The sequence below is a fragment of the Lepisma saccharinum genome, chromosome 1, assembly GCF_977018435.1.
Source record: "Lepisma saccharinum chromosome 1, izLepSacc3.1, whole genome shotgun sequence".
In the NCBI taxonomy this organism is placed as follows: Eukaryota; Metazoa; Arthropoda; class Insecta; order Zygentoma; family Lepismatidae; genus Lepisma; species Lepisma saccharinum.
This window is the reverse complement of record NC_139229.1, coordinates 99928811-99944652: the sequence shown is the minus strand read 5'-3', so window position 1 is coordinate 99944652 and position 15842 is coordinate 99928811. Positions and strand designations below refer to the sequence as shown.

The window sequence follows — 15842 nt, the reverse complement described above, 5'->3', positions numbered from 1 at the left end:
ACAACGAATGTTTCATATAATTCTACTAATAGTAGCATTATTTTATGGTAAAATAATGTTTTTTTTTAAAGGAGAGGAATTTCAGAAAACATATTTGAGGGTGCAGGTCAAAGTTTCCTCGACGGCTCAAACGTTAACATTTTTTAAAAACCCTCAGCATCACCTAACTTAATTCCGAAAAATCTCCAGCTGCATCAAACTTTGAAGCAATTTATCTTCAGATTACCGCTCTGGCAGCGTAGTATAACTTTGACTGAATCTCCAGCATATAGACAGAACAACGAAAAAGCCTCCACGGTTGCCAAGCAACCAGGTGCTCCGTTGTAACTATGGAAACCAGGTTGATTAAGGAGATCCCTACTCTTCTCGTTGTCCCTTTCCCCTCTTTTTCTCTATTTATAGCTCAACTGTAACCCGAAGCTTGTATATTGTAAAGGTCTCGCAGGGTGGACCTATAGCAATGATTCATCTCTTCGGGAAAGTCTGTGGCCAATACGATATAGCTTTAACATTCGAAACAATGACGTTCCTCCCCGATTTCGTACTGGTCCCGGATTCGAACTGCAGTGGAGGCACATTGCGCAATGGTTAGGATGCTACTTTAAACTGTAGGTCTAGTCCCTGTTAGCCTATCTGAGCACGTAGAGGACTTGAAACAAATTTTGGCACGGCGAAAATACAAGTGCTACTGTTCCTGAAACCCAGTAACGATTACTCACAAACAGAGGGAAGTGGGGGGGGGGGTATTGGATGACAAGATTCACAAATATGTGTTTCTTGAAGGTAATGGATATGTAACATTTTGCTGAAATAACAATATCCTTATTGTAATTCAGATACTTGAACGCAAGATCCGGAAGGAAGATTAAGTGAAGGGTCTTTTTTTTTTTTTCAAACATCCTATAGAACCTGCTTGAATTTTAAATTCTAGATTTCTTAAAATTGAAGCTCTACGAGTCTTACTTGTAATTATCAGTCCACTATAATAAATCATGCAACTTAATGTCATTAAAATGAAATCGCATGAATGAAAAATTCAATTTTCGCTCGTAATCAAGTTTCCTAAAAGGAACCGGTTCAGTGTCTGAGCGTGTTAAGTCGACTTCTGATCCATCGAAGTTTCCGACCAAGTTCGAATCCCGGCCTGCGTGTTTTTTGTGGGTGACCTTTCTTCATAAGTTTCATCTAATAATCAGTGGCGGCAATTTCTGCCACCTTTGCCGCTGCACTATGCAAAACCTTGCCTACCAAGGGAAAGTAAACTGTCCTTGTCCCATCCTCCGCAGTTTTGGCATCTTGACCCCAGTTTTGGAACCCAATCGCCGCCACTGCTAATAATAATTTATCCTCAATGTCGCGATTAGCCAAAAGTGACAGAAAAGCGACGCTAAAGAACAAAAATACAGATTACAAGTTTCCAAAAAAGGGGCCGTGCCTCCTCCACTGCCCCACTACACGGTGTTCGTGCCTAAGAGTATTGTGGCCCAAAAAGGCAAAACAGAGAATGTATTCAGGCCAGTGAGCATGTGGGCATGCATATTTTTTTATTTATTTTTCAATTGTAATATGTGAAATGTATGAATATTATTTTATTGTAATAATAAAGCATGTCACAGAAACATCTAGGAAAAGAAGAGCAGTGGCGGTTTTAGGACTTCATTCCGTGGAAGAGATTTTGTTTATTTTTTGATTTTATATGTATAATAATACCAACCCACCCGCGGTCTCGTGCGGGTCTTATTATAAGGTAGGTCACCCAATGTTCCTCACGCCAAGTAAAAAATGTTTTTCAAAACGCTAAGATGCTCAGAAAAAATTCTGGTGAGTTTTTGACAGGGTCAGAATGTCCATATGTAAACATGTATGTGAATATATAGAGTGATTCAGTAAAAGTGTGCAAAAATGAAGCAGGTAATAGGTGATGCACCACTGAACAGTTTGAGGTAGTGAACCTAGGGTCAGAGAAGCCAGTATAACGAGATAGGGGCTGAAACATGTCCAGGTCTAGCATGTACCAGCGTCCATAAGAATGACAAATAGGTGACATGTATGGACAGGGAGTGACATTGCTGGTGTACAGGGTCAACGAAGTTAGTAATAAGGTGTGTTTTATTCAGCATATATTGATACACCTGCAATTGAATTGTATCCTGTAAATATGTTGTATAAAGAAACAAACTGCCGGAGTTCTAATTGAGGTGACTGTACAATAAGTAGCAACATTTACTGACATTGATTTACGCGTATGAATTACATGCTTGACGTTTGGTAACTATAGTGTCGTAGCATTGACACACAGGTGGTTAACAACGTACAATTATGTACCTAATAACAGTTATTAAAAATGATGGCGACCAAGCGGAATGCAACAGTGTAAGGGATTTCGCCGCAGCCTTTAAAATATCCCTGTATTGTTACGAATCGCGACAATCCTGGCAACTAATTCTATGCACGTGTAAACTGTGGTCTCGCAAGCAAGTGATTTCAAATATCCCAAAACGAAAAATTGAATAGATTCAGGTCGAGTGACCTCGCAGGCCAGGGAAAAGAGCCTCCCCATCCATTCCAGCGAACAGAAAAGGTAGCATCCAGATGGTTGGGGACATCCACACTGAAGTGATGCCGTGCTCCATATCTCGATAAGCTGTCTTCTCCGACCCTACGTTCCGTATCTGAAATTGTTCAATGGTGCATCACATATTTCCTTTTTAACTTATGCACGCTTTCATTTGAATCACCCTGTACAAGAATTCACAATTGGACCCCGATTATTGAACTCGCAGTCTTCGTTTACCTGAATCAGTACGCCTACGCTGTTTGCAGATGATCTCTCTCTCTCTCTCTCTCTCTCTCTCTCTCTCTCTCTCTCTCTCTCTCTCTCTCTCTCTCTCTCTCTGGATGTCTGCTCCATCTTTCTACATCTCCCTCTAGTTCTCCCAATCTCTCTCTCTCCCTCGTAAAATATTCAAAGGAGGAAGAAGGGTAAAATAAACCGATAGAGAGCAAGACAAGTTCGTTTCCCTGTTTGTGTACACTTCCCCCGTTTCCATGGAGACCAATCCGAAACTCGGAATCCTGCGAACCGGGTTTCTGTTGATCAAAGGCAATAATGTTGTATTTTATATGCACGCGCAAATAATCCGAAACCGAACGTAACCTGGAATTGTAGACGAAAAGAAAATAGGATTTGAAAATGAAGTGTGGACCCGTTTCAACCTCGTCCCTGGAGCTTAGAACCTCTGCAGAGAGACTACGAGAATTACTCTGAATCGTAGAGTTTCGGTCGAATTTTGCCGAGGTTTCCCATTGTAATAGTTTACTCATGTTGGTATTTGTAAGGGGAATAAGGGGGAATCCCCTTCCTCTTCTTGCTATCAATATTTATCCATAGAGAGCGATTTCTGAATGGAATTCAATGTTGTCTGTAGAAGTAAGTGATCTAGATGTGTTTATCCCCCTTGTCATTCTTTTGAACAATTTTCCTTCCATATTGTTTCCACGTTCATGTGCACATGAAATTTTATGTACGAGGGGAAGTCAGCAAATAGGTCACAAACTCATGTGGGATAACTGTAAATACTGGTTGGTGGCAGCACACTTCAGCTTCATGATATTCAATTAGTAGTTGCTAGATAGTAGACGCACGAATGAGCAGCTCAGTTTTAAAATGGCGACTGTGCTAGAGGACTGTACGTTAGAAGACTAACGTGTTTTGGTATGTTTTTGTAGGCAAGAGGACTTCCTGCAAAGGATATCCACAAGAAAATGTTTCCTGTTTACGGTGAGAAGTGTTTGTCGCGTAAAGCACAACTGGTCCGCTAAAAACTAAGCTCAGCGGCAAACGTTTCGGGGATCAGGCCCGTACCCAAGGGGGGGCCGAGGGGGCCATGCAACCCCCTCGAGCCATGAAATATTTTATACGATCCTATAAAACCTACAAAAATAACACTGGCGATTTTTCAGATTTTGCAAGAACTTCGCTTTTCTTCTTGCATAAATGAATGGACTGTTTCTGGAGAGAGGCAGACTCCAGAAGTCTGCAGTCTACTAGAGTCTGTAACAAAATAACTGCACCGCCGCTAAAAATGAGGGGAATATTGAAATATGTTTAAATTGCCATTGTAACAATGTGCAAAACAATGGCAAATTGCACCTGGGATTGTTCCTTGATTCTTTTTTGTTATTTTGCACTGCTGTCTTTCCTTCCACTCTCTGCCAACAGGTGTCTCTGACGTCTGTGTTCAAATGGCTGCCGTCTGTTCCTGACGTGCAGCCATGTTTACTGGTGGAAAATCTGTGTAATGGATTTCACTCTATCGCTAGATTACTAAAGTACGTTCTAGCCGTGTCTGAGAGGTAGATTGGACTATTCTCAATTACTAAAGTGCAGTAACTGTGACCAGTGTACAGGCATGGGGAAAATCCTAAGTGACACTTCACCACGCAAACAAGGCAAGATTATGGCCCTGCAATCAGCTGGTTTTCATTAATAGACATATAAAACAAGGCCCAGGAATAATCTAAAGTAAAATATGAGCGGTATAATTGACTACATACCACGTACAACACAGTGTGTTAAGTGGTGGAGTTATTTTGTTAGAGACTGTATATTTAACAATTTTATAGTTTTATAACAATTTATGCAAAGCTACCAAAAGTTCCAATTTGGTCGGGACAGTTCGCTATTTTTAATTACTACCCTGACTTTCTCCGAACTGCAATCTTGATGAGAAAATGTCCTATTTTTTTTTTGTTAATTCACATTCAGACATGTTCTTCATTATACAATTCATTCCTAATACGTATCATTTAACTTATAAATATATTATTTTGTAAACATTGGCTATCTTTATTATAAATCAAATCAAATCATGGCGGTTCTGTTGTGCTGTCATGAGACAATTAAAGGAAAATTGAAAACATTGTTCATTTGGAAATACTGTATAATTCGAATACTTTTGAGAATGGAATGTAAGCAATAAGCACCAAGCTGTATGCCGTGTGACAGTCTATCTCTGTAAGCGACTTATTGTTGATTGTCGGGTCAGGGAGAAAGGGGGCTATTGCAGAGTCGATTTCCCCCCCCCCCCTCGTTACTTTGAACCATAATATTACAGCACCACAATTGTACGTCCAGTTGGTTGTCACATTCAGGGTACGAATTCCCTTGGATGCCGTAGCTACGAAGGAGATTATAACCCTAGGCGCCGCGACAAAAAGACCAATATATAACTAACTGAACCCAACTATCCCTGGAGCGCTGAAATTAGACTGACCTGTTATTTCTCCTCCATTTCTCACCTTCTTTCGTCGGCGGCTACCGCAAAGTATATACTGTGTATATATAAATAAAACATAGCACTTACATGTTAATATAGTTGGAGACTAATGTTTTCTTACAGTCTCTTATTTTTTGCCCCTCCATCAAGTTAGGTACATAAAATATTGTTCACAGTATTAGTATATCAGGTCTTTAATTTGCAATCGAATTTGTAGTTGTGAACAATACCACACACTGCTTTAATGAAGATGATATGAGATGCACAACCGAGTGTCCTTTTATAAGCCACATTTCCTGAATGCTAAGTTTTCATTTCAGTAGATACATAATCAAGGGCTCCCGCAGGATTTTTTGTCAGGGGGCAGAGTCTCAAACTTTCTTTCTTCTTATTATTATTATTAATAATAATAATAATGCTATTATTTTTTGTTATTATTATTACATTACTATTACTACTACTAGTACTACTACTAATGTTTTGTTTTTTAAATTACCTACATTTGTAATTTCCATATTCTGTTAAATATATACAATTTGCATAACTGTATACTAAACATTAATTCATGTAGGACAATAATCTGTTTTACATATAATCAGTGTAAAATAGACTGTAAGCTTATTTATAAATATGTCATGTTTGTTTGTAGTAATTTCAAATATCAATTATATCAATATGATTCGAGCTTCATGTCACGTAAAAAGGAGAAAAAGCATAGGAGTTCATCGCCCCACAGAGGAAATGATCACTCTTCGATTGCAATGTTTACGGTATATGCATCTCTTTTCCATTGCTTTTCTCCATTCTCAAGTTAACTTTGGCAACAGAAATGGGTAGAAATCGAAAAAATTCATGTTGTACAGGGGTCGGCATAAGTCACTTTACCGAAAGTGCAAACTATGTTACTGTTTGTATTTACATAGGAATATAAATTACCCGTTACAACTGCTCAAGATATTGTTTTCGATGCACTTATTACACCTTTCTTATACTGATTTACAGATGCTATTACACAATTGTGGTGTTTATGTTTGTGAAAACTTAAGTTCTATGAGTTCTTTCAAGTGTTCCAAATCTCGCGGTTTAACGGCAAAACTGTGTCCGTATTATAAAAAAATGATGGGGATTTTCCCTTGGTATCAGTCTGAGGAAGTTTATGGTAAAGTAAATTTTTAAGTATCACACCAAAGTCTCGAACGAGACACACTCGCATGCGCACCACCCATGTTTCTTAGGGAGAACAGAATTTTGTGACAAAGGATGTCGAGTTTAATGCACCTCCATTTTATGACGAAATTTTGTCTTTCAGGATAACGTCACGCACCTAACTCAGCAAGAAACAGACGATACAGGTGGAGGGGTGTCATAGAATGGAGGGGATCGTGAATGTGCATTGAAATCCGTCCGTCACGTCGCGGTAAACTGACTTATGCCGGACCTTGTATTTGGTTATTTGACTGTTCTTCCCTACAACCTCTTAAAAATGCTAATCGCGACCATGAAACAATGTTGATAAGACTAATACTAAACACGACAGAACATGCATATGATGCAGGCAAAAGTCGTAAAATCATTCAACCTCGAGCGTTCTCAAGTCAGACGCCATTACAGCAGACTACCAAATATCCACAGTTCCCAAAGTTCATCACATTCATCAGCACCTGTGTGTGTATGAAAGTGGTGGACTGTGATGGATCCATCACTGATTGCATCAATGAAACAACGAATGTGCGGAATGATCAGCTGCGGTGCAGGCTATTCGTACTGATTACGTTTGAAAATCCGAAGCAATAATCGCTTCATGGAGCAGTTTAAGTTTCAAAATCTGCTGGAAAGTTGCAGCAAGGTATAAAATCAATCCTGACAGGAATGGAAATTTGTCTTTTACTTAGGGCTGTTGGCGGATGGGCTGGAACACCCCATCACCGTTACTTCGTACCCTAGATCTTAATATTCTTCCTCTTCAGTCTTTCCTGTAAGTAGCTTACTTCTCTCAGTGCCGTTTTCACTCACTTAATGAGCCTGTGGGGCCCAAGCCCATCCAATAATTTGCCTTTTAGTATATTTTATTTTAGAAATAAAGTCCCCGAGCTTAATGAAACAAAATGTTTCATCATTATACATTTAAAGAATTCTCACAATATAATTACTGACAGAGTATATTTCATAATAATTTGTTAATCTAAAATATGATATTTTTCAGTGTGATATGCGTGTACACTTTCCATGGTCACATTGTTATTAGGAGAGTAAGGGAGGATAGCTCTTATAACCACGATGAGGATCGATAATCACTAAAAACTCAAATAGCAGGCAAAAAAGCACCGAGTGATTGCAAAAATAGGGCTCTACAAGTGATAAACAACGACATTTTTTTTATAATTTTCCAGGATCAGGCATTCAGCAAGCAGTTATCTTCTAAATATATACTTATGACTACAGTGAACATAAACACTCACTATAAAATTCATGAATTACTTTCAAAAATGGGTCGAAACTGTTTCTAAACGTAAAAGTATGAATTTTCTATCCAAGGAATTTAGGGCAAAACCTCAGCCTACGTATAGTATATATTATTGCATGAATTTATAAAACAAATCTTGGAGTTCAGCCCACACAGTGTTTCTGAAACGTTTGCGCCACTCACTGATGGGGCTATAGCCCCTCCAGAAATTTTGAGAAATCAAAATTTTCAGGTGAACAGAGTTAAGAACTCGGAAGAAACCAAAGTGGTAAATGAAACCCCCCTTAAAATGACACCAGATTACATTTTTTGTCTTTGAACAACTTTTAAAACGAAGGTTAAGAATGATAATTATGAAATATTTTATTGTATATTCCACCCCACCCCCTACGAAACAGCCACGAGTTATAATGTACACTGGCCTCAACAAGTACTCCGGCAATTTGTTTCTTTATACAACATATTTGCAGAAGATACTATTCAATCTACACGTTATCAATATACGCAACATAAAACACACCTTATTACTAACTTCGTTAGCCCTGTACCCACCTTTAGAATTCCAGTCCCTTCCGAAGCAAAATTCTGCGTACGACAGTGGCGCCACTGGTTCTCACTTTTCCACGTTTTATACTTCTTTGTCCAAGACAAAACAGAAAGTGATGCATTCGCTGCTTTGGACAGCCACATTATGCCATGTCTCTTTATATTAAATTCAAACTTGTTTCGAGCATTTGACATTTCTAATTTGTTCATGTGTAATAAGAGGGGACTGTGTGACATTGCCACGTAGCAAATAGAAGCGCCAACAGAGAACGTCTAAGCCACTTTACAATTAAGATTTCCGCCCACCACTTTCTCTTAATGAAGCGATATCTTAAATTAATGCCCAGTAGAATCTCTCTCAGATGATGGAAAGAAGAAGGTTCCAGAATTAGACGCGAATGAAATCGTGCTAAAGGTAAAAGCCAGACTAAGTTTCTCAGCTTCTCAGAAATGTCGCTAGATTGAGTGGCAGCAGCTTCTTCCTCCTTACTGTTTAATTAGTAAACTGAGCCCAAAGTGAAATTTGTCTCGTTGGCATTTAAATCTCGCGGGAAATCCTTTGGTGTAGAAAGTGAGCATTTTATGCAGGATAAATGACATGTTAAATCAGCGTTGGAAATGTGTACAAGCCCTTGGAAATGGTATGTTCAGTATATCATTTAAGATCTGCTCTTTGTAATATCTGTATTCGTTTCTTGCATCCATGATGTCGCGATTAGCCAAAAGTAGCAGAAAAATTAAGTAAAATCAAATCAATGTATCCGTGAGAATCCTATGTTTTCTCACAATAATTTAATGACATTGTTTTTTGTTGTTTTTTTGTAAAATTTTGTATTACAGTATAATACAAATTTTTCAAGCTTTCAAAAACAGGCCAAATTATCGTCGGAGCTTGCCAAATATGAGAAGATAACTCAAAAACTTCTATTGTACGAATCACGGTACAATGTATCCATCATAGATGAAGCTAGAACTTTAGGTTTCGGCGTACTCAACGTTAAAAAATAAGAAAGGAATAGTTCAGAAGATTTTAAAAATTAACTACAACGGCCAGCGCTTGAAGTTGAAAATGTTAATTGGGAGGGGGAATGGTCGAGCCTAGGGATTAGCTGGGGGATGCTCCTATGGCTTAACATGGTACCAATGAGAGAGCTGGGGTGGGGGATGCTTTGAAAAAATATTGCTATCAGGAAGGGTACCATCGAGTACTGACAAAGGCAGCGAAGTTTTTTAGATGGCTCTCTCATGCTCTTTCCAAGATATTTACACTATTATTTTTACGAAAAATGAAGAAAATAAATGCATTTTTTATTCACGCTGAATAATTGATTGAGGCAATAAACAGCGTAAGAATGAAATCTTTCCACGTTTCCCTATGTATCGCTGTTTTTTCTTGAAACAATAACACGAAGTTGTCCTTGTTAGAGTGGGTGTGTTTTAGTCTTACGGATAGCTCTTGCGGAAGACAGTGGCCAACAATACAATAGAAAATATTTCTGAAAACTCCCTCTTTTCGTGTGATCCGAATTCTAAGTGAAGCATTTTTGGGTGAATGTTATTTGGTGATACTGAAATTCACACATGCTACCACACACTATTCTTATTACATTGACAAATCTTTGTGTTCCTAAAATTCTACATTCAATTTCTACACAAAATTATTAGTAAAGAGGGAAACAAAACAAACGATGTGCCAGTAGGGAATGCATGGGCACGGTGGCACACCCCGTAGCTCCGCCCATGACTTTCACCTGGACATTAGAAGCTACAAGTGTTACCACGGCGTTGTAGGGAATGAAGTTATAAATATATAGTTTTGTTACCACCAGTATTCAAATGAGTAGAGGAGTAGATTTCTTTTTCTGTATTTTACATACTTAACAAAAGCAAATACAAGTTATGTCATTATAATGAGAATGGAAATAAATTTAACTATTTAAGTTCTATGTACTAAGGGCTGACTTAACCTAACAGCATTTATATTGAAAACTGTAATTTCGTATTAAGTATAACCTAAGTTTCATTCTCTCCACGCCTACCTCCGTGGCGGAGTGATTAGCCCAGCACGGTACGACGCCAAAGGTCCCGAGTTCGAATCTCGGCCTGGGCTTGGGTGTTCTTTGTGAGTGTGTCCCTTCATCAATTTCACCATATCGTCGCCCATCCTCATCTTCACGATTAGCCAAAAGTGGCAGAAAAGCGAAGTATAATAGACCAAATCAATCAATCAATCGTTTAGTTAATATTGTACGGTAATAATAATCGTCATCTTGTTTCAGCAAATCGACACCAATCAAGACGGAGTCGTCACAATAGACGAGCTGGTCCAATGGTGTTCGCGAGACGAGCAGATTCTTCAATCCCTGGAAACGTTGGACACTGTGTTGTGATCAGCACTTAAGAGACATCTGTTGGTGACGCTGTGGAACTATGTGAACCTTTTCCTGAGGAATAGAACTTGTTCTGACTTCTGCTCCGTTCTGGTGAAGTCGGTATATGAAGACAGGAGTCGCAACATTGGAATCTTCAGAAGTAGCACACTGCAGCAAGTACTGTAAAGAACAGAATATTGAGGAGTAAATTATCACACTCGAATATCTTCGTCTTTCCCAACATCTGCCTCGGATACTTAATCTTCAAAAATACTTTTTTCAGGATATTTGGTATTCATTTCTCTCCACACTCTTTTAATTAAAAGTAGTGTCTAGGCCTATTCTATTCCGAAAATCGTCTACTTTCATTGGTATTTCATTGTTCATTCGAAATGAACCAGAATAACGTTAGGCCTACCAAGTCTTTCATTTAGGTGTTCGTATTTTTAATGATAAAAATTATATATACTTATAAATGAGATACCTGTGGTCATTGTCAATAGTAATATGTAGTTGATAAGTACCATATTCCACGTCATAAATTCATCATGTATATCTTTTTCATATATTTTGATGTTTCTGTGTTGTGTTGTCAGTACATCAAAATAAGAGCAATGTTGATAGTGTTTATTGACAGAGATGCACATTTTCTAATGAGGAATCTTATAGTGTAACTAAATATTAAGGGATTTTTCCAATGAGTATCTATTTATGTATTATGAAACGCTCGTGTTACGAGCGTGATTTATAGTTTACGTCTAAACCACGTTGATAAAAGATGCAGTTTGCATCTAAATTGTTCTTGATGGCATAACTCTACATAACATACATGCCACCCAATAACATATTGAAGATCGTCGTATTTACAACGCATTGAACGGTAAAGGATACAAGAGCAGTTGGAATGATATACTATAAATTGTCGATATCGAATCATACTACAATTAAAACAAAACTATCATACAGATACCAGATACGATCTGAAATGTAGTCCACTACTTTGTAATTATACATTATTGTCATGTTTTTAATCACCCTCATTTTTAAGAAAAAAATATTTCGTAACACTAATTCCACGATTTGAAAAATTGTAATAATTTTCGGTCAGTTGTGTCGTACGTTGTAATTCTGTTGTCAAGAGTTCCTTGTTTAATTGTGTTTGGAAAAAGGGCGCGATGCTGACAATCATATTTCCCATAAGTGACGATTTCAAGAGTAGTCACGTATTTCTTTCTCTAAGTATGTAGGTATTCAACATATTCTTATTTCCTTCTCATATATGCAAATATTTCCTTCACGAGTACTTCTAAAACAAATCTCATTTACTTCAGTCAACATATACACAATAATATACTTATTAATAACATTGTATTTTTTGAAATGGTTACATTGAATATAAATATTTACGAAGTTTGGTATTATAAAATTCTTAACGATGTCCTCTGAATTAATAATAAAATTGACCTCTTGTCTAAAGCTCTTTTTGAAGAAGTATCAGAAATGAGCCTTGTACGTACTAAATTTGGTATAGCAATATTACCGTTCAGTTTTGTGTTATGAGAATTTTTGTTACGTTCAATATAACTTAATATGTAACAATTGCCTTATTCGGCTTCGTCTGTGAATGCGTTTCTTAAACTTTAAAAGTTTCATCACTAACTTTAAGGCTTACTTTGCCTTTTCGAATACACCACTAAATGTTATTGGATGTACTTTATATGAACAACGACTGTTCTGATACCTTCATTATGCTCAAGTTGTAAATATTTGAACGAGCTCGATACTTTAGCGAAATATTTCTTCTTTTCTTGTGAATTTCAGAATATGATAACTCAATGTCGTTATTGTGATAATGCGTAGACATAGAATAATCCTAGATCCCATCTATAGTTTCCGTAGATAGTGTAGCTAAGGATTTGGAAATTCGGCAATATGGTTTTGATTTTCCACTTTTCACTGGTTGTAGACCTATTTGTTTACCCGAGATGTCAATAACTTTTCATATTTATAGATTATTTAGGAATATTAAACAGTGTACCTCAGTATACAATGAAATTGTTACTCCCATACGTTATACTTTCTTTAGATCCACAAGCAATTTCCGTGCAAGTAAAAGCATAGAGAAACATGTTTATCTATCTTCTTGTCGTATGTGTCAGTTTTGTAACGTAGAGTTATTTTACGAGACTTTCAATATAAAAATGTTTCTATTTTTCTAGAAAAGTAGAAAATTCTAGAGTCGCTCATTAAGTAAGCACTTGCTATTGCTCAAGTGTGAGTGTTTGTTCTGATCGATACCCTTGCACTCAATTTGTTCAAAGCCCTCAGGATTAACTTTTGTCTCATGAGTTATAATTTGCTTAATTTGTTTCAGTGCTTAAGCTCATACATATCACTAAGTGCTGCTTTTAGCCTATGCTTCAAAGACTCACAATAATTATGAGTACGGAAGCTGGATTCACATACACATACCAACTGACATATCGTATAGCATAGCTAGTAGCATGCTCGAAGATACAAGCTTTACAGATATGTATTTGTAAATAAGTATCCTTTATCATATGTTGTTGCAAGAGCTATTATCAGTCATGCTGATATCAAGACCATAAGTTACAAATTCAAAGTATGAGTTTTATGTTGTATACTTTTGATGGTATCTCCTGACTGTAAATTGAGTGTACACGGATGATTACAAGACAAGGCATAAGGGTTTTAGATGCTTTAGATCTCCTCCCCTCCCCTCTTGTACTAACCAGCTTTTACTTGCTACTGGAAATGCCGGAAATCTATTCACACGTAAACAATACTTATGTTTCTAGTTTACTATTCAGCTTATGTGAAACTGTAGGAGAAATTAACAAGCGTGGTCTCTCAAGGAAATGTTGTGATAGAAGTTTCATAATTACACAAGCTGTATATGTATAGTTTCGAATTACAAATGTAGGGTTTTGATGAAAGTGCTGTATTGTGATATTGCTGTTTTTTGGTAGTCTGACTCTAGAGGAATATGCCTGAGATGTAGACTAAAATAATCACTTTCGTTTTAAAAGGATCATATTTCCTAGAAGTATGTAGTTAGATGGCAAATATAATCTTCAGGACTATGTCTAATTTGACTATAAGGTATCCATCACAAGGGTGGATTCGTGAGATATAGGGAAGTACAGCAACCTAATATTACCGTGTGTGTGTGAAAAGTGCCAGCTTCACACACACGCACATATACTCTATACAAAGTGTAAATCTTCATATGTCTAATGATGAGAAAATGGTGAAGACATTCCGTTTTCAACAAATCTAGTCAATAGAAATCACTTTACCCAAAGTGTGAATTACGATGTTTAGAAACCATATTTATTTTTATTTCCAGTTTGATGTGTGCAGCTGTCATAATATAATACGACTTGCATTGTCAATGAAAGAAGTTGTGCACAGTTTTATAATGTTCTGGTGAAGGTACGGTTATATTGTTCCAATGTTAGACTAGATGTATCTATTCCCAATATTGCTGAAAGGAGGTTATGTACTTAGGATCATGTACTGATAAATACCAGTGTTACATTTTATTGAATTTTGCGAAAACGTTACAAATTAAAGTTGTTAATTAGTAACAGCTTTATGTAGTGAGTAATCTAAGTCATTATCTAACTCTATTAGACACTTGTCTTTCATCTTAATCACTCTATCTTAGACGTATCTGCCATTTAGATATCGCAAATGGCTGGTACAGATCAATAACTTATCTACTTATAATGGTTAATACGTGTAATTTAGTACACACATATATAAATAGATGGATAGAAATGAATACAAATGTACTCTCCAATATTAAATACAGTCTATGCACAATTCTGTACATACGTATTACAATTTATATACTATGTGGCAATTCTGTTATCTTCCATAATCACAAATATGCACTAATTGCACCGAAATGGTGCTTTTTTATTTTCAATTTCAGTACAAGTGTTATTTTTTCTAACTTCAGTGCAAACGACAGTTTTATCTGGTGTTATTAAATGTAATGTACGATTAATGTAAACGAAATTTCTATTTCATGTTGTTACTCGCCCCTTATTTTAAAGTGTAATTTGATTTCTAATTTCAAATGTAAGTTGAAATAAGTGTTCTTTCTTATTTCAATAAAATCTAAACACAATGAAAGTTGCTTCAGTTAACTACATGTTTCATTTTTACTATTTTTCATTGTGTTAACAATAAGAAACTTTACATGTTACTTTATAAATGTTTTGCATATTATGTAATATTAATTACGAAAAATAATATGTGGTAGTGTGTTGGGGGTGTGCGTGTTGTATGTTTAATTTGATTTTTTCGTCACTTTCCTGCCATTCTTGGCTAATCGCGACGATGAGGATGAATGGTGATAGAAGAAATTCATGAAAAGGTACTCGAAAAGGAACACCCATGTCCATGCAAGGAATCGAACAAGGAACATCCAGCAGGGATTTTGTAAATCTGCCATTCATCGCTCTCGGCTATCTGGATGTATAACATTGTTTCGTTAAAGGTGTATGATTGTGATGAAAGATTTTTTTGTTCGGATAATTTCAATTCAAGGAGAGATATATTAATAAATTTTCTGACATTGTACAGTAAAACCTCGTTAATCCGGACTAATGGGGGTTTAACGAAAGTGCGGATTAACTGAAATAACCTAAAAGAACTGTATAAAGTGCATTAAAACTCCGTTTATAGTAACAAAACACATTTATTATGGTGTATTTAAAGGGCATAGGCCTAACTGCACTATACAGTACAGTACAAAGTTGCGAGAAACAGAATTTCATGAGTGGTTGACAGCCTTTTCTTTGGGAAGTTCTCTTGTTGACTTCTAGCCACATTTAAAACCTTGCATTCTATTCTTTCTTTTGCCTTTTGCCTGTCCGGATAAAGCGAAGTTCGGCTTATCGGGGTCCGGATTAGCGAGGTTTCACTGTATATTGGAAACTCCATAATATAAATGAAATAATCACGAATCTTGAACAAACAGACAATGAATTATTAAAAATTACCAAAGTTACATATATCTGGTGGCAAGATGTATAAATTTCAGGCAATGGAATACAAGACATCTATTATCACGGTGCCATAGTGTAACCTTACATTCTCAAATGGAAGCTACAAACTACCAGATAGGATGAAGGTAACGTGGTTGTT

At 36.7% G+C, this 15842-nt stretch overlaps 1 protein-coding gene across 3 annotated transcripts in view; it reads left to right on the top strand.

Annotated features, from left to right (window-relative positions):
* The window catches only part of LOC145998777 (A-type potassium channel modulatory protein KCNIP2-like), a 759206-nt gene extending 747787 nt beyond the window's left edge, over positions 1-11419 (top strand). For all 3 annotated transcript variants that reach the window (XM_083135364.1, XM_083135382.1, XM_083135373.1), the window contains exon 6: positions 10569-11419. In XM_083135364.1, the coding sequence (XP_082991490.1) occupies positions 10569-10679 (111 nt within the window). In that variant the 3' untranslated portion in view covers positions 10680-11419. The remainder of the gene's footprint in view (positions 1-10568) is intronic.
* The last annotated feature ends 4423 nt before the right edge of the window (positions 11420-15842 follow it).